General features: G+C 34.7%; 1 protein-coding gene across 5 annotated transcripts in view; it reads right to left on the reverse strand.

The window, feature by feature from the left end:
• MAGI2 (membrane associated guanylate kinase, WW and PDZ domain containing 2) overlaps positions 1 to 24,907 on the reverse strand; it is a 1,692,369-nt gene that overhangs the window by 67,241 nt on the left and 1,600,221 nt on the right. For all 5 annotated transcript variants that reach the window (XM_074268482.1, XM_074268481.1, XM_074268480.1 and 2 more), the window contains one exon: positions 6,201 to 6,339. In XM_074268482.1, coding sequence (XP_074124583.1) covers positions 6,201 to 6,339 — 139 coding nt within the window. The remainder of the gene's footprint in view (positions 1 to 6,200; positions 6,340 to 24,907) is intronic.

Here is a 24,907-nt window from a genome sequence, read left to right on the forward strand (position 1 = left end):
AATATGCTATAATTATCTTCTTAGTGGTCTCTTTGCAAATACTGTACACAAGCACTGCAATTTAACTATCCTCTGCTATGGTGTTTCTTGTTGCCAGGATAAAATGAATATCACCATTACCATAATTTACTCCTCCCAGGACATCCTTCCATTTACTTGCAACTTTCACTTGTCTTTTGGTTTAAAGGTTAAGACCGACATGATTCAGCTTCTATACTCCTGGTCACTACATAAGGATCTTATATTTAAAATAACCATTTTTAATTGAGTTTTCTTAAACCTATTAAGAAAGTGATTCTTAGCTCTCTCTGCCTCCTTTTTAATCAATGCTTCCTACTCTACATGGTAGGGAGTTGATTACCATTGAGTGTCAATTTGTATTTCATACATAGCCATGGACAAAGAAATCATCACTTCCTTTGTACTTTGCTAGGCTAGTCCTTATACTGCTCATGCAATCTATTGAGGGGGTGATACATGAATCTTTTCCAGTAACATCTTAGGCAAGTCCCTTAACCATTGTCTTCCTCAGTTTCTTCATCTATAAAATGGGGATAATTATAGCATCTGCCTTGCAGGATAGTTCTGAGAATCAAATGAGATTTTGTTATTGTTGCTGTTCAGTTGTTTTAAGTTCTGATTATTTGCGAACCCACTTGGGGTATTCTTGTCAAAGATACTGGAATGATTTGCCATTTCCTTCTCCAGCTCATTTTATAGATGAGGAAACTGAGGCAAATGGGATTAAGTGACTTGTATAATGTCTGAGGCTGGATTTGAATTCAGGTCTTCTCTCTTCACTAGGCCACCTTGCTGCCCCACTGAAATAAGAACACAGTGTTTAACACATTCTAAGTGTTATATAAATGCTAATTATTGTTGCTATTCATTGGCTGGTGATTTTACTCTACTGGGATGTTTCAAGAACCCATCCATGCTAGGATGAAGCATCTGAGAAGGGCTTTTGTTGAAACTTTATAACTATTCTTTAAGTTATTCATACTTTTTAATTAAGATCTCCTTTCTCTAATGCAGTTTGTTCTAATTTGTAAGGTTTTTATAGCACGTTTCTTTTATACTGCCTGTGACATTCCAACTATTTGATCCTAGATGAATTATAAAATCTCTCAATGTTGCTGGAAATTCTTTTAGTTAAACATTTCAAAAGAAGGTATTGACTGCACTGGTAGAGGAAGTTTCCCCATCCAGGAATTCTCGATAGCCATGAAATCACAGGCTTGGTTCTTATTCCTATCCTTGTTTTGGGAAAGACTTTTATTACAAAGATGAATTTTTTAAAAATTCAAACTGTCTGTCCTGATTTTATTATATTGTATGAAATATCTGATGAATAGGGACTTGCCAGAAGTTTAAGTACATTACCAAGTGAATAAGGCATTTTATAAGCAAATGAATACTGTCAAGAAGATAAGGAGAATGTTTTCCTATTTAATAGAACAGACTATTTCTAAAGGGTGTTAGAAATGATGTTTTTGTATAAATAATGACATTGCAATATAAGAGGGCAGCACAGATTAAACTGGTGTTTTAGTATAATCATTTAAAATCATTCTTACCTATTAGGCAATAATTCTATCCTACTTACAGTATTATGTATCCTTGAAAGTCATAAATTATGTTTCTTTAGCAACATTTGATAGTATGGGAGACAGATCTTTCTCCAAAATTAATCTAATCTAATGAAATTTGACTATACTTGAGCAGCTCAGTTTCATTTTTCCAAGGGCTGATAACTGAGATAGAAACAAATATTTATACAATTAACTTTGGGAATAAAAATATGACTAGAAAGGGAACATACTGATTTGCTTCTTTCTGTGGATGCTATTTTTACTTGTCATAGCTGTGTGGATAGAAATATTTAATCCTTAACCTAGTTTGACTTTGTTGCCTAAAGGGAGGTAGGTAGCTTTGTGCATAGAACTCTAATCTAGGAGTCAGGAAGAAATTAGTTCAAATTTGACCTCAGCTACTTGCTAATGGGCTACTTACTCACTTAACCTCTGTCTGCCTTAGTTTATTCATCTGTAAAATGGGGATAAAAGTAGCACCTATCTCATAGGTAGGATCAATTGAGATAATAATTATAAAATGGTTAGCATAATACCCAGCATATACTAAGTGTTAAATAATGTTAACTCTGATTATGATTATTATTTCTCTGATACTATTTTTGGTGTAGATTAACCTGCTTTTTAAAAGGTCAACAGTATTAACCCCAGTAGAAGAACCTATTTCTCTATTGCTTTATTTTGATGAAATATGAATAGCAGATTATTGTCCAAGTACACATCTTTAATGTTGGAGCTTATTCTATTCCTAGAAGACAAGTCTGGTTTCTTTATTTCAGATTTATAAAATAAGAGCACATTCATCCTTCTTTCCATGACTTGATAGAAAAACATACTTCAAAGCAGAGAGTTGTATAATTTATTTCTCTGCAGGAAGAGGTTAATGTTTTTGGGATAAATTGTCTGTCAATACCTCATTTCGGAAGGCATTTTTATAACCAGAACATAATTATGTCATTATTGTTAAGTATGGTGTATTTTTCCTCTTGGTTTAGTGGAGTGAGTGTTCTCTGTTAGTTTCATTCATTCCTTTGTCTGGCCTCAACACCAACAAACTTCTAGTCTAAGGTTTAGAGGAGAGAAGAAATATATCTATCTCCCGAGCTTCTCTTTCAAGTTCTGCCACTTCCAAGTCCTCTTATCATTTTTTGGCCCCCTCCATGGTTCTGACAGGTCCCTCTGTGTGACCACTGATTTCCTGGCTGAATTTGTGACTTTCTCCCTCTGAGTTGGCAGAAAAAGCTTTTGAATCCTGAAGGAATTTCTGTCCCAGTACGTATGACACATTTGCAGCACATTTTATTCCTTTTCGTAGCTCACTTGGAGTCACACAGATTTTTCTCAGTCAGTAATCTTTCAGGTGCTCTGGGTGTTTTTTCTCTCCTTTTGCCTCCGTGCTTATCTCTCTGTCACAGAACACCATAGGAGCTTGATGCTAGGTTCCTCCCTCCCATCTCTCTTGACCAAGCCCTGATTTTTCTTGACATTGCTCATAAATCCTGATAAAGGTCTTGCTTCAGAGATGTTTCCAGTTGTGTAGGTATCAGAGGGTTGGTTGATATCTTTTAAATCATTAACTAGACAAGAGTTCTACAGTCTGATAATCTTCAGAGTTTAGTCTTTCTCATGCTGCTTTAAGCCTGCAATTCCCTGGGAGGTTAAGGTAAATATCTCCCATGGGCTCCAATAATCCACAAAATAATCCTTTGAAGATGGAATTCAAACTAAGTTTAGATGTGAAATTTAAGAAGCTCAAAACAGCAAATTTCAGGATTAAATGTCACAAAAATTTAAATTTATTAAAATAAATAAAATCTTTTTTTGTGTGTGTGAATAAGATGACGTTAGACCCTAGAAACATAATAGTTTTCTTGGTTAACTATTAAAGATAAACTCTTCATTTGATGCTAGGAAAGAGATATCTCCTAACTTAGTTTGCTCACTCTTTTTTATATAAAGTACAACATACACATGTGTATGTATTGGTTTATACCACATTTCATCAACTTCTGTTAGAAGATTTATTTTGTGTTTTAGCCTTAGGTCCTCACTGCTACTTCAGGGTGGTTTGTGTCATCCTCTGATGTGGCTGCTTCTTTGAACTGCTTTTTCCTAATTAGCCCCTGAGAGGTTGCAGAAGCATCATTTAAAAAATTATTGTTACATTCTAAAAATTTTGCTGACCTGATCCTCAACCTTTCAAACTTCCTCTGAAGAACTTTCCATCCATTACATTTGTTTTGCTCAAGAGCAGTTGACTGGCTTCTAATGTACTGTCATTTTTCTTCAAAGTGAGTTTCTCTGTAAATTATTATACATTTATTCTACAGTCAAAATCTAGCTTAATGTTGAAATTAACTAAATAGATTTAATATTAATGATCAAGTCTGGGAATGTGGAATTTTGGAAAAATTAAGAGATACAATGTACCTATCACCAGTTTAATAGAATTAAAGACCAGTATGAAAATTCAAGTGCCTAGGTGATATGACTCTCAACTCAAGTGATAAACAAACTCTTCTTTTGCTCTGAAAGATTTAACTTTAGTTTGATTTTTTTTTAGATAAAGTTAAAATTGAGCTGACTAACTCTAAAATACCCAGAGACTATATTTCATCAGTCTGTTATAAATCTAATTTTTAACTCATAGGAATGAATTAATATTTATTTTTGTGATTTTTGTTGTTGATGTTTTGTGACCTGATTTGGGATTTCTTGATTTGCCATTTAGTCCTCAGCTCATTTTATAGAGGAGAAAATGAAGTTAACAGGGTTAAGTGACTTACCCAGTATCATATAGCTAGGAAATGGCTGATCCTAGATTTGAACTCAGATCTTCCTGACTGGGACTGGCATTCCATCTGCTTCACTACCTAACTGCACCACTTTGTATATTCAATTGCTTATATGGTTTCTAATTAGAAATCTTATATTAAGAGCATGGGAGCTGAGAACTCACTTCATACTGATCGAAATGGTAAGGCAAATGGGAATTATCAAGATAGCCTCAAGAAGAAGTAAATGATGATACATAATTTTGAGTATGTACATTATTTTTGAATATATATATATATAATATGTATATACACATAGGTATATATATTTTAATTTTTTGATCTGTTTGCATTTGCTAACATCTGATTTTTTTCTGGCATAGATAATATTTAGCCAGATCCTGACAAGTGAGTGAAATATATTTTCAATGTACATAGATGATTTTTAGAAAGGGTTAGAACTGATAGTTCATCTAATTTACAAAACACATAACACCAATACCTAACTGATTCCTGTAGCAAAATTTCACTTGTATTTAATATTCAAATTAATTCATAATAATTAGTATTATTAAAAACCACTAAAACAAGATTAGAATTGGTCCTTCCAATAAAATATTTCCTTATACTTTACTGGGCATAGATCCAATTCTAGGGGAATCTTTTGAGCTCTGAATTTAAAGGATTTTCTACTTGGTACTCTTTGCTTTCTCCTGAACTTTGAGATTCACTTTTTTTTACTATAGAATAAATTATTCAATTGAGCAATCATTTAATAAGTGCTTAGTATGTACTAGGAACTGTGCTAGGTTTTAGGGATATAAAGATAAAAATGTAATAGTGCCTGGCTTCAAGGAACTTACATTTTTAAAGCTATTTTAAAAGCTGAATTTGGATGATTCCACTGAGTTCAGAGCTGTATGTAGACAAGGAAGACGAAATGGAAATTGAAACAATTCTTAAACAATTTATGCGAAAACTGTGATTAGGATTTATTTTTTTGGTGGAGTAAGGAAGTAAAGGAGAGTCACAGCAAGTTGGAATGTTCAGATTAGCTATTCATTTTGATTGCATCATTGGATAATTGATCAACTCTTTCTGTCGGTTTTCTCAGCTTACACTGTTACATTTCATGTGCTAGACCCATGCTGTGATGCACTATAAAATAATGATTTTGATACATTCTAAAATGGCCATAGGGAAATAATCACTCAAAAGCCCTCTGAAGGCACAGATTTATAATCTCAAATGCATTTATACTAGTTGTTTGGGAAGGGCAGCAGGTAAATAATAAAAGAGTATTCATAAAAGGAAGAGGGAGATAAGGAAACCCAAATCTCAAAATGTAAAAGAAATACAACTTCTAGATATTTCTAAACCATAAAAATGCTGAAATAGATCTCTTTAAAAGGCTGACAGATAAATAAGGAGGACATGAGTATCTTTCAGTATTGCTAAAGAATCATAAATGACTGATTTAGAAAATTTTAGAAAATAATTTGTAATTACTGTGAACCCAAATGAACAGAAAAATCCTTGCAAAAGTGAAAAGGAAAATATATTTCAATAAATGAATATTTGCATAATCTCCTAGCACATTCACAGATGCCCTGGAAAACTCTAACATTATTTATATTTCAAATCAAAAAAATGTATATATACTGAGTTGTAACATATCTTTATTTGTTTAAATATGTATTTTAAAATATACTTAGGTAATGATAAGTAAATATATAGTTAGATAGAAATAAAGAACTGATATAGTTCTAAAAGGGGTAAGAATATTTTCAATACATAGAAGGAAACAAAGGTGAACTATGATGTGCAAACCCACCGTACTCTGGGACCTGTCCTGTCCCCCGTTTCAGCAGCAGTCTCACTCTCCTTCCTCCAGATTTGATCAGCTCTATTGCTCTGGCATGCGTCATGTCTCTTGTGCTTTCCCCATTGATTTCAATGATCTGATCTCCTACCTGCCACATAATAACACAAAAATGCAAAAAACAAAACAAAACAAAAACAAAAACAAAAGTTAACCAAGTAAGCCAAGTATGGTCATAAAATTAGAAAATTACTATGCTCAAAAAGTGGTCAAACTGTGCATACTCTTTGACCCAACAGTGTTGCTACTGGGCTTATATACCCAAGAGATTTTAAAGAAGGGAAAGGGACTTGTATGTTCAAGAATGTTTGTGGCAGCCCTCTTTGTAGTGGCCAGAAACTGGAAACTGTGTGGATGCCCATCAATTGGAGAATAGCTGAATAAATTCTGGTATATGAATATTATGGAATATTATTGTTCTGTAAAAAATGACCAGCAGGATGATTTCAGAAAGGCCTGGAGAGACTTACATGAACTGATGCTGAGTGAAATGAGCAAGACCAGGAGATCGTTGTATACTTCAACAACAATACTATATGATGATCAATTCTAATGGATGTGGCCCTTTTCAACAATGAGATGAACCAAATCAGTTCCAGCAGAACAGTAATGAACTGAACCAGCTACACCCAGCGAAAGAACTCAGGGAAATGACTATGAACCACTACATAGAATTTCCAATCCCTCTAATTTTGTCCGCCTGCATTTTTTATTTCCTTCACAGGCTAATTGTACTCTATTTCAAAATCCTATTCTTTTTGTACAGCAAAACAACTGTTTGGACATGTATATATATATATATATATATATATATTATATATATGTATAATATATATATATTGTATTTAATTTATACTTTAACATATTTAACATGTATTGGTCAATCTGCTATCTGGGGGTGGGGAAGGAGGGGAAAAATTAGAACAAAATGTTTTGCATTTGTCAATATTATAAAATTATCCATGCAAATATCTGGTAAATAAAAACTATTATAAAAAATAAAATTAGAAAATTATTGTCTCTAAAGGATTAGAAGGATCAAAAAGGTTATTGGATAACAGAGAAATATGGAAGAGTATTGGACTTGAACACAAAAGAAATGCGTTTGAATCCCACTTTTGTCATCAATTTCTGTATGACTGTCATAGATCTTCTAACCTTTTCTTTCTTTACTATCAAATGGGTCACTCACCTCATAGGATTATTGTGAAGCCCAATTGACACTACATACATAAATAACTTTATAAGCCTTAAAGTGATAGTAAATATCGGTTCCTTAGTAATGATAGTGATTGATGATGCTGCTGCTAATGGTAATAATGGTGATAATGAAGATTTATTAAGACACAAAATCATTTCAAGGAATGCATCCTGAATCTGGAATATATATCATTGCATACTCTTCTAATAATTAACTCAAGATAATTTCAAAACACCAAAAATAATATTATTAAGATATATTTCTTAGTTCAGGTCTTTTTTTGTGAAGAGTCATCTTCATACTCTAGGTCAAACGTAATCTCTTCCACTTGAAGTCTTTCTGAGTTTTAAGACCTCTCCCTGACCCCCATCATACTCATAAGCTGGGAGTTATCTCCCTCTCATCTGATATCAAAATACTTCATCATATTTATAATAAAATAATTATAATTTGTATTTTACTTATCTGTATTCATATCTTAATTCTTCAACTAAATGATTTCATAAATTTTCAGAGAATGTCCAACTTAACTTTATACCTCTTTCAGAATTGTTATATCACACAGTTAGTATTTAATAAATGCTTTTTGAAAAAAAAAAAGGATTAATTGAATGAAGACAACAGCTATCTTCTTTCTGTTTTTGTAATACCCACTGCCTAGAACATTGCCTTACACATAGTAGATACTTAATAGATATTTACTTGAATTGAATTGAATAAGATTTAAGTGGAAAGAGGGTTGAAGTTAGAGAGGGCTAGAGCTCAAAGCTTTGCTCTCTCAATTACTTCTTCTATCACTTTGCACAAGTCACAACTTCTCCTGGCCTTTATCACTTCGTTTATGAAATGAGGACATTGGACCAGATGTCACCCCAAATCCCTGCCAATTCTAATTCTAAAAGTTTATACTCTTTGTATTGAAATAGGACACACATTTCCTTCATGTATTATAGCAGCTTTGTATTTGCAGTAGCCATCTGAGTGGCTTTTTGGTGCATCCTTTTTGTGATTTTTTTTGTCTCCTATTATTTACATCATTTTTTGATTTATGGCTTCTTATGGTGTTACTGAGGCATTGCTTCTTCTCCTAAACAAAGCTTGGCAGAGTTTTAAGTTGTGGCAAATTTTTCATCACAATTATTTGAATCAAAAATGAATTTTCTGAAGCTTTTGATCAAATCCTGGCATGCTTATATTTGATGATTAACCAGTCTTCCTAAATTTTTATAAATATTTATGTTCTGTGATTTCCATTTGGCCTTTGTTAATAGATTTAAGGGCAGCTAGGTGAGGCAATAGATAGAATGCTTAGCCTGAAATCAGAAAGACTCAACTTCCTGAATTCAAATCTGACCTCAGACACTTAGTAGTGGTGTGACCCTGAGCAAGTTTTTTAATCTTGTTTGCCTCAGTTTCTTCATCATTCAGTTTTTCTTGGCAAAAATACTACAATGGTTTAACATTTTCTTCTCTAGCTCATTTTACAGATGAAATGAAACTGAAGTAAACAGTGTTAAGTGATTTGCCCAGTTTCTTTTAGCAAGATTCTTTTAAAGTTGGAAAGACATTAATGGATTATGCTCCATCCTTCCCAAAACAATTGGATTAAGTTGCTACAGACATTCAGTAGATTGAGTGGAGTATATAGGTTGCCATATCCTGGGGTAGGGCAGTGCCCAGAAGAATCCACTGTCACCTCTGAAAGGATAATCCAACTCAGAGCATTTGGGATGAGCCACCTGAAGAAGAGACCATTACCACAGAAGAGTTTCTATTTTTTTATTATTAATTTTATAATTATAACATTTTTGACAGTACATATGCATAGGTAATTTTTTACAACATTATCCCTTGTACTCCCTTCTGTTCCGAATTTTTCCCTCCTTCCCTCCACTCCCTCCCCTAGATGGCAGGCATTCCCATATATATTAAATATGTTATAGTATATCCTAGGTACCATATATATGTGCAGAACCGAATTTTGTTGTTGTTGTTGTTGCTGCTGCAAAGGAAGAATTGGATTCAGAAGGTAAAAATAGCCTGGGAAGAAAAACAGAAAATGCTAACAGTTTACACTCATTTCCCAGTGTTCCTTCTCTGGGTGTAGCTGATTCTGTCCATCATCGATCAATTGGAATTGGATTAGCTCTTCTCTATGTTGAAGATATCCACTTCCATCAGAATACATCCTTGTACAGTATCATTGTTGAAGTGTATAATGATCCCCTAGTTCTGCTCGTTTCACTCAGCATCAGTTGATGTAAGTCTCTCCAAGCCATCCTGCTGGTCATTTCTTATAGAACAATAATATTCCATAACATTCATATACCATAGTTTACCCAACCATTCTCCAATTGATGGGCATCCATTCATTTTCCAGTTTCTAGCCACTAGAAAAAGGGCTGCCACAAACATTCTTGCACATACAGGTCCCTTTCCCTTCTTTAGTATTTCCTTGTGATATAAGCCCAGTAGTAGCACTGCTGGATCAAAGGGTATGCACAGTTTGATAACTTTTTGGGCATAATTCCAAATTGCTCTCCAGAATGGCTGGATTCTTTCACAACTCCACCAACAATGTATCAGTGTCCCAGTTTTCCCACATCCCCTCCAACAATAATCATTATTTGTTCCTGTCATCTTAGCCAATCTGACAGGTGTGTAGTGGTATCTCATGTGGCAATATGAGGCCACTAATCAGGAACTTCCTCTCCTTCTGCTTCATTCTTTGTGTCTCCTCCTCTTTCCTTGTTTCCTCCACTTTCAGAAGAAGATGTTCTCTTTGCCAAAGAGTTCTCTGGTTATGTATACTATACATATTTATATAATACTGTATACTCATGTAACTAAAAATTATCTCCTCCAATCTCCAGTAATTTATTGATTAGATCATCATCTCTCTCTAAATCTTCCATCTGTCTTTATGTATTAGCTCCTTCTTTATTGCCTATACACATTCATTTCCCTTATCCTCCTCAAAAAAACCCTTCTTTTATCCTTTCCATAACTTTGAGCTATCATTTCTCCTCACTTTGGGAGAAATGAATGAAAAAGGTTTCTTTAGTTTAAAGATTGGGGAGAATATTTAGTGGGCCAGAAGCCCAATTTTCATTTTTTAAAAATAGTATGTATCAAAGATACTAACTTTAGTATATCAATATATTTTTGATATCTTTTGTATCACTAGTATTACAAATTATTGGCTAATATTCTAAAAACCACTCATTCCTTGTTGAAAGCAAATTAGCTGCCATTGATTGAGTGACCACTATGTATTTAATATTATTTTAGATACATAATAACCCCACAAAAGATGCATTTTTATCTCAGAGTGCTGAAATGCAGTGCAGGATAAATATGGTGACATTAACCATCAGACTATAGATTTAAATCTGAAAAAGATCTTATTGGCCAACAATTCCTCCCCTCATTGAAAAGATGAGATGAGTGATGTTGAGATAAGTTATCCCCAGGGTCATAAAACTAATAAATGTCAGAGGCAGGAGCGGAACCTAGGTGTTCCTCACTTGTCCAATATTCTGTCTACTTTGCCCATGTAGATGAAGCACAAGAATTAAAAGCATATAGGGGAAAATAAAGTCAACAAGCATTTAATAAGCATCTATTATATGCCACAGTCATGTCTTCATGACTGAATGACTGAGCAACAACATACTCACATATGACTACACATATAAATTTGGTTCTGTAGGTTCTTAGATGAACTGTTTTCATAGAATTAACAAAGGGGAAGGGAAGAGAACAAGCATTTATTAAGTGCCTATTATATGCCAGGCATTATACTAAGCAATTTATAAATATGATCTCTTTTGATCCTCGCAATAATCCTGTGACATAGGTGCTACTATGATCCACATTTTATAGTTGAGGAAAATAGTAAGTATCTGAGACTAGATTTGAACTCAGTTTGTCCTCATTCTGTGGCAGTGCTCTATCAACCATAAAACCCATATCTCTCTAAAAAGAAACTAAGAAATCACCCAATTCAAAACTTCTTATTCTTTGGGTCATGACTCCATATGGGGTTGTGTACAACTGAATGTGGGGGTCATGAAATTATGACTTATTTTCAGTAAATGTTTAATTTGTGTACCTATTTTATATACTTATATACCTGAGGATTTCTTAGACTAAAAGGGGCCATGAGTGGAAAAAGTTTAAGAACTAGTCGAATTCACAACTGAATAAGAATCCTCTCTACATAGCTGAAACTAGTCATTTAGTTTTTGCTTGAACACCTCTAGTGATGAGGAATCACTTTCTTCAAATTCAGCCTTTTTGCATTCTACTTTGGAATAGTTCTAATTGTCCAAGAGTAACTAGGTGACAAAATAGAAAGAACACTGAGTTTGAATTCAAGAAAAACTGAGTCCAAATCTAACCCTAGATACTTGCTAGCTGTTTGACCCTAGGCAAGTCACTTAACTCTGTTTGCCTCAGTTTACTCATCTGCAAATAAGCTGGAGGAGGATAGGCAAACCATTCCATACTATTGAGATGACTGAACAACAATAATTTTAAAATAAAGTTAAAACCTATAGATATTTATGAAAAGTTGGACATGATTGAACAACAAAGATTGTTTAAAAGATAATCCTCATTAAAAAAAAAAACAAAAACAAAAACCAAAACCAAAACCAAAAAACGGATTTCCACTAATTCCTATTAGTTCTACTTCCTAGGATCAAGAAGAATAAGTTAAATATCACTTCTGCATGATGGCCCTTAGAAATACTTCCATACTGTTATCCTCAGTTCATCCCAATGGTCTTTATGCCACATGATTTTGAAGTTCTTCACCAGACCTTTCCTTGATTTCTTTCCTAAAATATGACATTACCCAAATAGAAAGAGAATATCACATATATTCTAACCAGGTCAGAGGTTTCCTTAGCTCCTGATGCCATGTTTTACTTAACAGAGCTTGAGTTTTTTGCTATTGTTCAGCCATTTTCAGTCATTTTCAACTTTGTGCCTTCAGCTGGGAATTTCTTGGCAAATCTACTGGATGGTTTACCATTTTAGGTAGGTCATTTGACAAATGAGGAAACTGAGATCAACGGTGTTAAATGACTTATCCAGCTCACACAGTTCACAACTATCTGAGGCTAGATTTGAACTCAGGAAGATTCTGTCTCTTGGCCTGCCACTTTATCCACTGGCTGCTATCTAGTTGCTCTAGGATATTAATTTATTGTTTGACTATTATATCTTCCTAATGACTTATATTGTCTGCTTGTTATGCCAAAACCCTTTTAGACAAACTGCTGCCTAGCCCATCTTGTACTTGTGAAGCTAGTTATCCCAACCTAAATGTGAGACTGTATTTATGCATATTAAATGTAGTCTTATTTGATTCAGTTCAGCAATTTAGCTTAAGATCTTTTTGTATCTTGTCATCTAACATGTTAGCTGTTCCTTCTGCCTTTTCCTTACCTGCAAATTTGAAAAGCATGCCATCTATTGCCTTTATTCAACTTGTTAAGAAAAATGTTATGCAGTACAAGGTCAAGGACAAATCACTGGGCAGTTCAATTAAGGGCTCCTCAACTGAGTTGACACTAAACTGTTAAATGCGTTAAACTTTGGTGTCAGCTATTTAATTAGTTTCAAGTTGATCTATCTACCACACATTTATCCATCCCGTTCACAAAAATAACATCAGAAATGTTGTTAAATGTTTTGCCCAAATATGGGCAAATTATATATACAATCTAAAATCTAAATCTAAAAATTTGGTTGCCAATGAATTGCCAATCTATGTTAGTTATCTATCTTACTGGGAATTCTCAACACTTAACAAAATCATAGGAGTGCTTAAAAACCAAATAAACTAGTTTAGTAACTGTGTCCAAAAATAAAATTAAGCAATTCTTTCATGGGCTGAGCTCTTGATGAATTGAAGTTGACTGGCTCTTTGTGATCAGTGCTTCCTCTTGTAGATGTTTGCTCATTGTCTCTTTTGTGCTATCCATGAGAATTTTGCTGGGAAAAAAGGCTAAACTCATGGGCTTCATTGTTGCCACAAATTCAACTCTTTCCCCTTCTTTGAAAATCAGAATAACAGTTTTCCTTCTTCATTTCTATAAATTTTCTCTCATTTGTCTAAAACTTTTCAAAGATCAATGATAGTGGCTCAGAAAACATGACAGCTAATTCTTTCCACAACCAGAGATGTAGTTCATGAGGTTCTGGTAACAGAAACTTTCTGGCTTCTTCCCTATTCACCTCTATTAGCCATTTTTGTTTTGTTCTTTCCGGTCCAAATATTAATGTTATGCAGTTGTTGTTATTGTTCCTCCTCTTCATCCTCTTCCTTCTCATCTCACCAACTAAGAGTGGCAGTTTTAGCTCTTCTTTAATCCCTACCTCCCTAGTTATCACCTTTTTTTAGTGGTCTTTTGCTTTCCTCATAAACTCTAATTCATTCTAAATTTTTGTATGCCTGACACTATTCTTTATTGGACTTTGTCACATATATTTATTCATTCTCAATTATCTGCTCTTGCTTCCATCTTTCCTATTTATTTCATTTGAATCTGCATTGATTTATATGTAGCCACATCAGTGTCTTTAGACAATCTGTTCTTTATTATTTTTTTAAATAGGAATTGCTTCTTTTTATTCCTTTAGAATCCTGCTCTTCAGTATTTTTCTAGGCTGGCATCTTCTAAAAATAAAGTCCTTAGGATTCTATTTATCCCTTTTCCCCCCTAAACTCACTGAAATATGTTTCCTAAAAATAGGGTACATCTCAGATTATGTCCAACTTCCTCTCTTGGTATCACAAATTGTAGAATGAACTGAGTTGAAGTGAATTCCAGAATCTGCTTCACCTCTATCACAAATTATAAAATATATTGATTACTTCCAAAAAACATTCTCAATATTTCCACTCCAGAAACCAGTTCTTTCTTGTTTGTAAGTGTTAGATCTAGAATAACAGATCTTCTCATTGCTTCTTTCAACTTTTCAAGCATAAAATTATCATTAAAACAAGTCAAAAATCGTTAACTACTTTGCTTTGAGCAGGAGAGTTCAATAGAGGTCCAGATAATTGAATTTCCAAATCTCTATTACATTATGTATCAGCCCTCCAATCTGTTTCTTTTCTATTCAGGCCATCTATAGTAAGGTTCTAATAATACACTTTCTCCTTTTTTTGTCTTCATTTTTTTATCCATGCTTAACCATCTCTACTTCCTAGATTTCTTCTAATGAGTTATTTCCTTAATAAATATTCTTACATTTCTTCCTAGACTCTTTACTATAGCTGTGAACCTAGCTTATTCATCTCAAATAAGGCACAACAAGGGTGGGCTGAAACACTCCCATGGACCTGGGTCTGTGCTCAGAATCCTTGCTAAAAGACTTATTTAACAAACCAAGTTCTTAGTATACATGACAGGAACCTGTGTTGAAGATAATTGGTCACTGAGCTGTGAAAAGCCATTCCTTTTTAAGTTATGAGACTCATAAAAAAGCATTCTCTCCCCCCTTCCTCTTTTTTCTCACTCTCTCTCTTGCTCTCTCTTGCTATTGCTCTCTGTCTGTTTCTCTCTCAGATTTAAAAATCAAATAATTTTAATGATTATAATTTCAATGCTACAGACTTAAATTTCTTCTCTCTCTTCTTCATAAAAACATATGGATGGAAAATATTTTCTTGCATCTCCATAACAACCATGTGTACACATTTTGAATGTAACTTGCTATCAAGAAACCCTGGAAGAAGATCCTTTTTATATTGCTTACTATCTTGATCCATAAGATTTCAAGATGGCACAGTGGATAGAGTTCTGAACCTATAGTGAGGAAGACTTTAGTGAGTTCAAAACCAGCCTCAGGCCCTTAGTAGCTGTATGACTCTGGGCAAGTCACTCACTCCTGTTTGCCTCAGTTTGTTCATTTGTAAAATGAGCTGGAGAAGGAAATGGCAAACCACTCCAGAATCCTTACTAAGAAAATTACAAACAGGGTCACATGGAGTCAGACATGATTGGAATGATTGAACAATAGCAGATCTTGATACATAAAGTCAGAAAGAATGACAAGTCTATGAGGGAAAAAACACTTTCCCCTGCCTAGCATATTGAAGCATTTGATTTCATCTGAGAATCTGTGTAGGCAAGCTGCCCAGTTTCCTCTCACTTGATGAACTTGACTCTCCCATTTTACAAGTTAATCAAGCCTGGGAAAAGATTTGATGAAACCAACTGTAAATTAGCACCTTTCTCAAAGAGTAAGGGAGAAAATATACCTGTGAGATCCAGGTGTTGGTTCTTCCTCTTCCCTTCCATCTACCTAACCACTTCAGCTCCAAGCTTCTTTTATTTATTGCTCATTTATTAAAATAAAACTTTAAGTAACTTCTATTCCTTTTACAGATTACTTTAAAAAGTTAAAATGAGAATTAAAAAAAGTAAATGTTGAGTCAAATAGACTAAGTTATAGGTAAATAGCTCAAAGATATTTCTATATTGTTTGGGAATAGAAAGACATGCCAATTTAGGGATCTGAGGTTAAGGAAGGCAGATTATTAAGTGTCACAACAAGATTTGATTACCTTTTTTCTCTGTTATATAAATCAATTAATCCTTGGCACTCTGGGAAAAATCACAATCCTAATATCCTTTAGCGCCTTTAGTACAAGTACAACACAGAAGATAAGATTGATATCTTCTAGCATAAATTAGGAAGCTGGGAATTTTTACTGGGCTAATCTAGAGAGGCAATTTTTTTCTTTACAAAAGCATCACTTAATACTTGAATTCTTTTGGGGCTCTGAATTTAATGGTTTTTCTTGTCTTAGTGAAAGATGAAAAAAGTTATTGTATATGGGAGATGGATTTAGAGTTACATGCCTGCTACGTACTATTTGTGTGACACTGGATAAGTCATTTAACCTTATTGTGCTCCCATTTCCTCATCTGTAAAATGAGATATAATTGAATAACATCTAGGATTTCTTTCTCAGCTCTTAACCTACGATGCTTTGTGGATGAAGTTTGTGAATGCTTATTAATATCAGGAAACTCCAGAATTTCTCAGGATGATAACTGCTTCAAAGATAGGTAGAAAAAATGGTTTGGGGCTTATGTCCACTCTTGCAGTCAAATAGAGGGAAAAGGAAGGAAATAAGTATTTTTATAGGACCTACTACATGCTAGGCAATGTGTTAAATATTTTATCAACATTATCTCATTTGATTTTCAACTCAATAATTTAATCTAATAAACATTTATTAATCAGCTACCATGTTGCAGGCACTGTTCTAAGCTCTAGGGATATTCAAAAAAGCAAAAGACAAAAACTACTTCCTTCAAGGAACTTACAATTGAATGGGGGAGACAACATGTAAACAAATATTTACAAAGCAAGCTATATAAGGGTAAATAGGAAATAAACAAAAGTGGGAAAGCATTGGGCTGTGGTTGCTCTTATTTTTTCCTATTTTACAATTGAAGAAACTGAGGCAGATTGATGTTGAGTGACTTGCTCAAGATCACATAACTACTAAATGCCTGAGACTAAATTTGAATTCAGGTATTCTTGACTTAAGGTCCAGAATTTTCTTCATTGACTCTTTTAGTTGCCTATTAGTGTTAAATAAGTAACATAATTCAGTATATTCTTATTGCGGTTTAAATTATATTCAGAATTAAATTCTGTCTTGAAATATGGCAAATGAGTCTAGTTCAGAGCTGTCTGCTATACAGATAGCTTTGAAAAAATACTCATCTGTTTTTGTTAGTTTCCTACATAGTGAAAGATGACAAGGATCTAAAAGCTAGTACCTTTATTTTATTTTATTTACTTACATTGTTGGTAGAATGATAAGAACACTGGACTTTGAGTTGAGAAGCACTAAGTTTGAATCCTAGCTCAGATACTCATTAGCTGTGTCATCTGGGACAAATCACTTAAATTTTCTCAGCCACAATTTTTTCACCTATAAAGCATATATAATGACGTATCTTGCTGCTCTCAAGACTGGATGATCAAAGCATATAGGTACAGCACTTTGCAAACCTTAAAGCCTTATCTACTCAAAGGATGATGATGATGATGATGATGATGATGGTAATGATGATGATGATGTGAATGAGGCTGTAACAGATCATAATTCTTTAATAATAATAAATCTTTTGATATATTGGTCAATAAATCCCAGCTAAATCTCCTTTCCATGCAATGGACTTGAATGCAAACCGTTTCTGTTGCTAAGCCTTTGGGGTCAATAATAGCCTCTCCAACCACGGCACAATTCCTGTTAAGAGGTGTCAAGGTAGGCTAAGCTTTAGTGTACCTTAGCAGACCTTAAAGCCTTCTTGAAATACTGTCTTAAGCACTTCCAATGAAACCATAATGATTATAAAGAAAATTGTGTGAAATCAATGCTAAGGGAATAGTTGAAAATAGGGAGTTGGGAGAGCAGAATCCAAGCAGAGATCACCAGACCAAGAAATATTATTATAGTGATAGGTCTTTACTGTGGCATGCTAGTAGAGTCATTGAACAGATACTTGGAATCCTTAATATCTAAATTCTTTGAAAAAAAGTTTAGGGTTTTTTTTTTTTCTTTTTCTCCCCCATTTGATGGATCTAACCTTTAATATTAATGGTTATTTTCTGGGTCATCCTTTCATGGATACTATTTAATAAACATAACAATAATAAGTTATTCCCCCAGTGTGGTTTTTGGCTAATATTCCTAACCCTCATATTAATCAGAATGGTCAGTCAAGTATACAACAAGCATATATTAACTATGTTACATGTAGCAGGCATTGTACTAAGAGTAGGGCATAAAAGAAAGATAAAACTGGTTTCTAGCCTCAGGGAGCTCTTTTTTTTTTTTTTTTTTTTTTTTTTTTTTGTTGTTGTTGTTGTTGTTGTTTTTATTTACCAGATATTTGCATGGTTAATTTTACAACATTGACAATTACCAAACCATTTGTTCTAATTTTTCCCCTCCTTTCCCCCCCCACCCCAGATGGCAGTTCGACCAATACATGTTAAATATGTTAGAGTATAAATTGAATACAATATATGTATACATGACCAAACATTTGTTTTGCTGAACAAAAAGAATCGGACTTTGAAATAGTGTACAATTAGCCTGTGAAGGAAATCCAAAATGTAAGCGGACAAAAATAGAGGGATTGGGAATTCTATGTAGTGGTTCATAGTCATCTCCCAGAGTTCTTTCGCTGGGTGTAGCTGGTTCAGTTCATTACTGCTCTATTGGAACTGATTTGGTTTATCTCATTATTGAAGAGGGCCGTTTCCATCAGAATTGATCATCATATAGTATTGTTGTTGAAGTATACAATGATCTCCTGGTCCTGCTCATTTCACTCAGCATCAATTCATGTAAGTCTCAGAGAGCTCATGTTTTAATGAAAAAGAAAATGGCTCCTTCCCTACTGTCTATAAGCATCCATGTTTTGCCCATCCTGAAAAACTGCTCATTTGATGCTTCTATCCCCTCTATTGTCCCATATTTTTTATCCTTTGTGGCTAAATTCCTTGAAAAATCGGGGCCTACATTTTCTTTTCTCTCACTTTCTTCTTCATCCCTTACAAGTTTGACTTCTGATCTTATTATTTCATTGAAACTGTTCTATCCAAAGTAACCAGTGATCTTTTAGTAGCCAAATCCAATAGTCTTCTCTCAGTCCTCATTATCCTTTATCCCTCTGTATGCTTTTGATACTGTTAATCACCCTCTCTTCCTTGATACACTCTTCCCTAGATTTTTTGGAACATCACTCTCTTTTGGTTTTCCTCCTACCTATCAGACCACTATTTCTCAGTCATTTCTGCTGGGTCTTTGTACAGATCACCCTAACTGAAGGTATCCTACAAGGCTCTATGCTGGGGCCTCTTTTTTCTCCCTTCTCCTACTGAATCCAGGGCCATCTCCAGTCATAATGATCTATATCTTTACCACTGGAACTATATAGGTTTGTAGGAGAAAATAAGACTGGTGATCTTTCCAATTCACTTGCATCTCATGGTATCACTTCCCTGCTGTCATGGTAGTCTTTGAGAACAAATGACAAACAATAACAATCTCCCTCTATATTATTCCACTTGGTAATATCATCAGTTCCCATGTTAAATCTTTGTGTGGATGATTCTTAAATCTATCTATCTTGCCTACATTCTGGCGCTGATCTCATTCTTATGTTTCCAGATACTTTTCAGAAATCTCATATTGAATGCCTAGTTGATCTTTTCACCTTGACATAGCCAAACTCAAACTCATGATCTTTTTCCCTAAATGCCCTTATGTACCCCTCTCTTAATTTCCCATTTCTATTGAGGGCAATATCATCCTCCCACTCCCTCAGGCTCACAATCAAGCTGTCATCTCTTCCATCATCAATGACCTCTTTCCTGTCCTCCTCCTCCCCCCAAATCTGTCATCAAGGCTTGTAAATTTTGCCTTTCAAGTGCATCCCCTTTTTTCCTTTGGTGATATCATTATTCAAGTGTAGACTCTTATCACATCTCACTGGGATTATTGTAAAAGCCTACTGATGGGGCTCCCTACCTCAACTGTCTTCCCCCTCCAAACCACTCTTTATTCGGTCTCTGGTACCTTATAAGAATCTTCCTATGATAATTCAAATAGAAGCGATTCAGTTTCTTGGTATGGTATTAGTATATTGTTCAGGTCTCATAGATACACATCAATGAAGTCAGCCCAATGGTTCTGTAGATCTTCAGTTTGGTAGGCAGTTTAATACCTCTTCTCTCCCACATTTTCTTTTTCTTTTTTGTTAAATATATGTTAAATCCAATATATGTATGCATATTATTCAATTATCTTGCTACACCAGAAAAATCAGATCAAAAAAGGAAAAAATGAAAAAAAAATGCAAGCAAACAACAACAAAAACATCCCACATTTTCTTTTGGAGCCTTCCAAATAATGTGCTAGCTAAAGCTCATTATTAACCTCATCCTCTATGTGCCCATCCCTCGGAAATATACTATCAATATAAGTACATTTATCCACAGCATTCCGTATTTCTCCACTCTGGCACATTGATGATGAGAGTTTTTAGATTTTCATAAAATTTTTCTTTGATCTCATCAGGGTTTGTCATAGTGGGAGCAATTGCACTGATTATGGCATGGAACTTTCTTGTAAGTGGTGATTTTATTGCCATGAACTTGTTGTTTATTCAGTTGGGGAAGCATACAAACTTGTTGACTAGATTAGTTTTGATTGGGAAAACCTAAGCCAGCTTCAAGGCATTTCCCATCATTGCCACTACTCCAGAAAGATGTGTATTCGCTTCTAGTTTTGGCAAGAAGGACTTCATTTGACAGCCTTATTTCACTCAGGACTGCTATTTGAATGTGAGTTCTCTTGCAACAAGAGGTGTTCAGCTTTTAGATTAACTGGATTTTGTGTTGTTCATAAGCATGCTCACATTATTTGTACCAACATTTTTGTACATTTTCTTTGTGTTTCAACCACAAGGTGGATTTCCTATCAACCAAGGGAAACAAGCCAGGATTGAGTGAAATGGACAATTTTTAGGACACCTTTTCTAACCTCCTTTTCTTATCAGGAAAGTGAGCAGGATGGTTCTTTAGGAAGGTGCTAAAATATTCAGAGAGCTGCCAAATTCTACTGTTACTTCACTCCAATTACAAGATGAGCCTGAGTTGCCCATGTAGATGGTTGCTCACTGTATCTGTACCTGCTGCTTCATCACTTTGAGGTGATGATGGATGAATGAGGTGAAGTTGGAAAAAAAAGTTGGAAAAGTCACTCTCTCTTCCAGGACTATTAGAATCTAGTGGCAAAACAAAAGTCACGACCACTGATGATGTCTCTGGATCCAGTGGGTGACTTTAGCATCATCAGTATTGAAGAAAGCTTTAAGAGCTTGGTGCCTCCTGCTTTAAAGAGTTGCCTCTTGTCTACTGGAACAGATTATTCTCGTTTTCCCATTCTGCTAGGGGAGCTATTCACATGCTTGGGGTTGACACCCAACTAATTCACTGACAGGTTCTAGGCTCCTTGGTTAGCCTCAGACTGGTTTAGCCAGTCTGCCAAAAGTTTACTGGGGTGTAGCCAATGCACATGGTATAACTTCTTGGAGCCATGGATGTGAGTTGGGTGGCAGATAGACAGCAGAAGTGGAAGGAAGTCCTTATACTGGAAGTAATGGTCTTCCTTGAATAACCACTCTGATGTACAGTAGATATGGAGAAAGCTAGATGGGTCTGAATCAGGAAGACCTGAATTCAAATATGACCCCAGAAACTTACTAGTTATGTGACTCTGGGCAAGTCACTTAACCTGTATGCCTCAGAGTTCCCTCATCTGTAAAATAAACTGGAGAAGAGAATGGCAAACTACTCCAGTATCTTTGTCAAGAAAACCCCCAAGAGCTCACGAAGAGACAGATACGACTGACCAATAACAAGAACATAGGAGATAATCTGAGAAGGGAAGCTATCAGCAGTTGTGGGGAGCTAGGACAAGCTTTAAGAGGAGACAGAGCCTGTAAGAAATGACCAGCAGGAGGAATACAGAGAGGCTTGGAGAGACTTATATCAATTGATGCTGAGTGAAATGAACAGAACCAGAAGATCGCTGTACACTTCAATGCTGTATGAAGAGGTATTCTGATGGAAGTGGATATCTTCAACATAAAGAAGATCCAACTCACTTCCAGTTGATCAATGATGGACAGAAATAACTACACCCAGAGAAGGAACACTGGGTAGTGAATGTAAATTGTTAGCACTACTGTTTATCTACCCAGGTTACTTATACCTTTGGAATCTAATACTTAATGTGCAACAAGAAAATGGTATTTACACACATATATTGTATCTAGGTTATATTGTAATACATGTAAAATGTATGGGATTACCTGTCATCTAGGGGAGGGATTGGAGGGAGGGGGGATAATTTGGAAAAATGAATACAAGGGATAATATTATAAAAAAAAAGAGGAAACAGAGCCTAAACTTGTTTCCTTCCTTTGAAAATCAAAGTGAAATTTAATAGGAGCTTTGAAATCCTCATGTTACTTGGTTCGACTAGGAGGAAAAGATGTTAATTATAATATAAAATCAACAATTAGCATTTATAAAGCATTTTAAGGTTGTCAAAGTGCATTATACATTATTTTATTTGATGCTCATAGTGACCCTGTGAGATGGGTGCTAATATTAGTCCCATTTCAGAGATGAGGAAATAGGACGAGAGGAAAAAACTAACTTGCTCTCGGCCATGTAGCTGAATAAATATTTGAGGTAGGTAAGAACTCCAAGTACTACAGTCCATCCATTGCACAAAGCTGGCTGCTTGAAATCACTTTAAGAGCCTGAACTTTTCATTGTAAAAGTTGAGTTGCTTCTGATTACCTAAATTACAGACAATCTTACTTGCTGAGGCCTGACTGATTATAGAGCAATATTCCTACCAGTGAAGTCTCAAAGAGATAATCTTTCTCTTCAAGCAACATAAGCTGAAGAGAGAAAACCATGTATACCTCTATTTACACAGAAGTTGGTAAAGAAAACTGTATACATAAACACATGTCTGCAAGACGGTTTTAGATGAAGGAGTGATCAACATGTGAGGAATTTTATCTGAGAAGGTTTTAGGTAATAGTCACTTATAATTTTGTGAAGTAGAGTATTACTGTTCCGGTCATTTTTAGAGTAAAATAACTGAGGGACAGAAATGTTGAATAACATGAGGTCTGCAGCTCTCTGACTTATTCTAGAATGCTAATGGTATACTCCCAAGTACTGAAGGAGAAGACATAGAGTCTCCACATATCTACCTTAGTATGATCTGGAAACATGTGAAAATGAAAAAAAACATTTTCAATGATTTTGCTTTTTGTAGAACTGTTTCTCTTTTTGCTTCTCTTTTAGGCTAAGGATCCTTGGGACATAAAAGGGCTGCAAACAGGATGCCAAAAAACTGGTTGGGATCAGGAAAAGAAATAGGAAGTTATGTTAAGCCTGGAAATATTGGTAAGTTCTCTATATCACACAATTATATAGACTATTCTAAAATGAATTATCAATCTTATGAATATATGCTGGGAGTTTAATTCTTATTTTATATCTTTAGGTTTTCAGAGTCAATTTCTAAAAGGGATTTCTTTGCTCCTCAAAAAAATCGACTTTCCATCTGTTATAATTACATGTTTAACCCTCTTTCTTTCCTAAACATTCATCTTCTATGATACGTTTTATGATGGCTCTTGTGTAATTCATTGTTGGCAATATGTTTCAAATTATGTATGCCCATTATATATCTCCTCCTCATCTCCTGAGTTACCTACAATATTGATTCTTAGGAGATTGTGATACCTCAAAGTTCTTAGTCATAGAATCACTGGAACAATAGTGGTATTAAAAAAAGATAGATTCCGGTTCCAGGGAAAAGTTTGGAGTTGTTGAAATAGAAGCATAATTTTCTAAATATAACTTGCCCCATTTTTTACTCCTATTCTCATGAAGATCTGGGCCCAGAGTTAGGAAGGACTCAGTTCAAATCCAACTTCAGAACTTATTAGCTGTATTATCCTGGGCAAATTACTGAATTTCTTTTTGCCTCAGTTTCCTTAACTATAAAATGGGGATAATAACAGAAAATACCTTGCAGGATATTATAAGAATCAAATGAAATAATGTTGTGAAAAGCATTTATTACAATGCTGAGCAAATAGTAGATGATTATTTCTGTGACTTCCTTTCCTATTCAATTGTTGGTCCTGCTTATTGTCCCTCTGAAGTTTTCGTCCAAGATTTATTTATTGATGGACTAGATATACTGGTCATTCTTTATCCTTTCAGATTTTTTCTGGGTGATTTCTGGGTGTCTAGAAAACTAATCATTAATTGTTAGGACAAACCCTTTTGAAGGATATGGACCTTATTTATGTGGCTCTGAAATGCTCTAATTCCAGTATTGAACGCTTGTAACAGGATAGATGCTTAAAATACTTGCTAAATCATTGACTCCAAGTTTTAATGCAATCATTATCTTGAACTAATTCAAGATTCCTTGACAGATATAAGAACACAAATAATCTTGTTGAACAACACTGATCAGCCCCTCTGTGTTTTGGCAGAAACAAGGATCATTCTTTTTGGAAACAGAATTCTACCAGTGTTGTGTGGAGGTGACAAGCAGAATACAATAGAATCTTAAAAACTGAATATGAGGCACTCAAATGTGATTGGAGTCCAATGAAAATTTCAAAGAATACTATATATAAAGAATGCCATCAAGCAGATATGTGATAAAAAAAGAAGATAGATTAATCTTATGACAAAGATGAGGGATGACAGGTAGACAGTCTGGGTATGCACTTGTACCATTATAATACCATGGAAAAGTGAGGAAAACCTACCTCATGTACCAAATGTAGGTCAT

This window comes from Sminthopsis crassicaudata, chromosome 5 (assembly GCF_048593235.1).
Source record: "Sminthopsis crassicaudata isolate SCR6 chromosome 5, ASM4859323v1, whole genome shotgun sequence".
NCBI classification, from domain to species: Eukaryota; Metazoa; Chordata; class Mammalia; order Dasyuromorphia; family Dasyuridae; genus Sminthopsis; species Sminthopsis crassicaudata.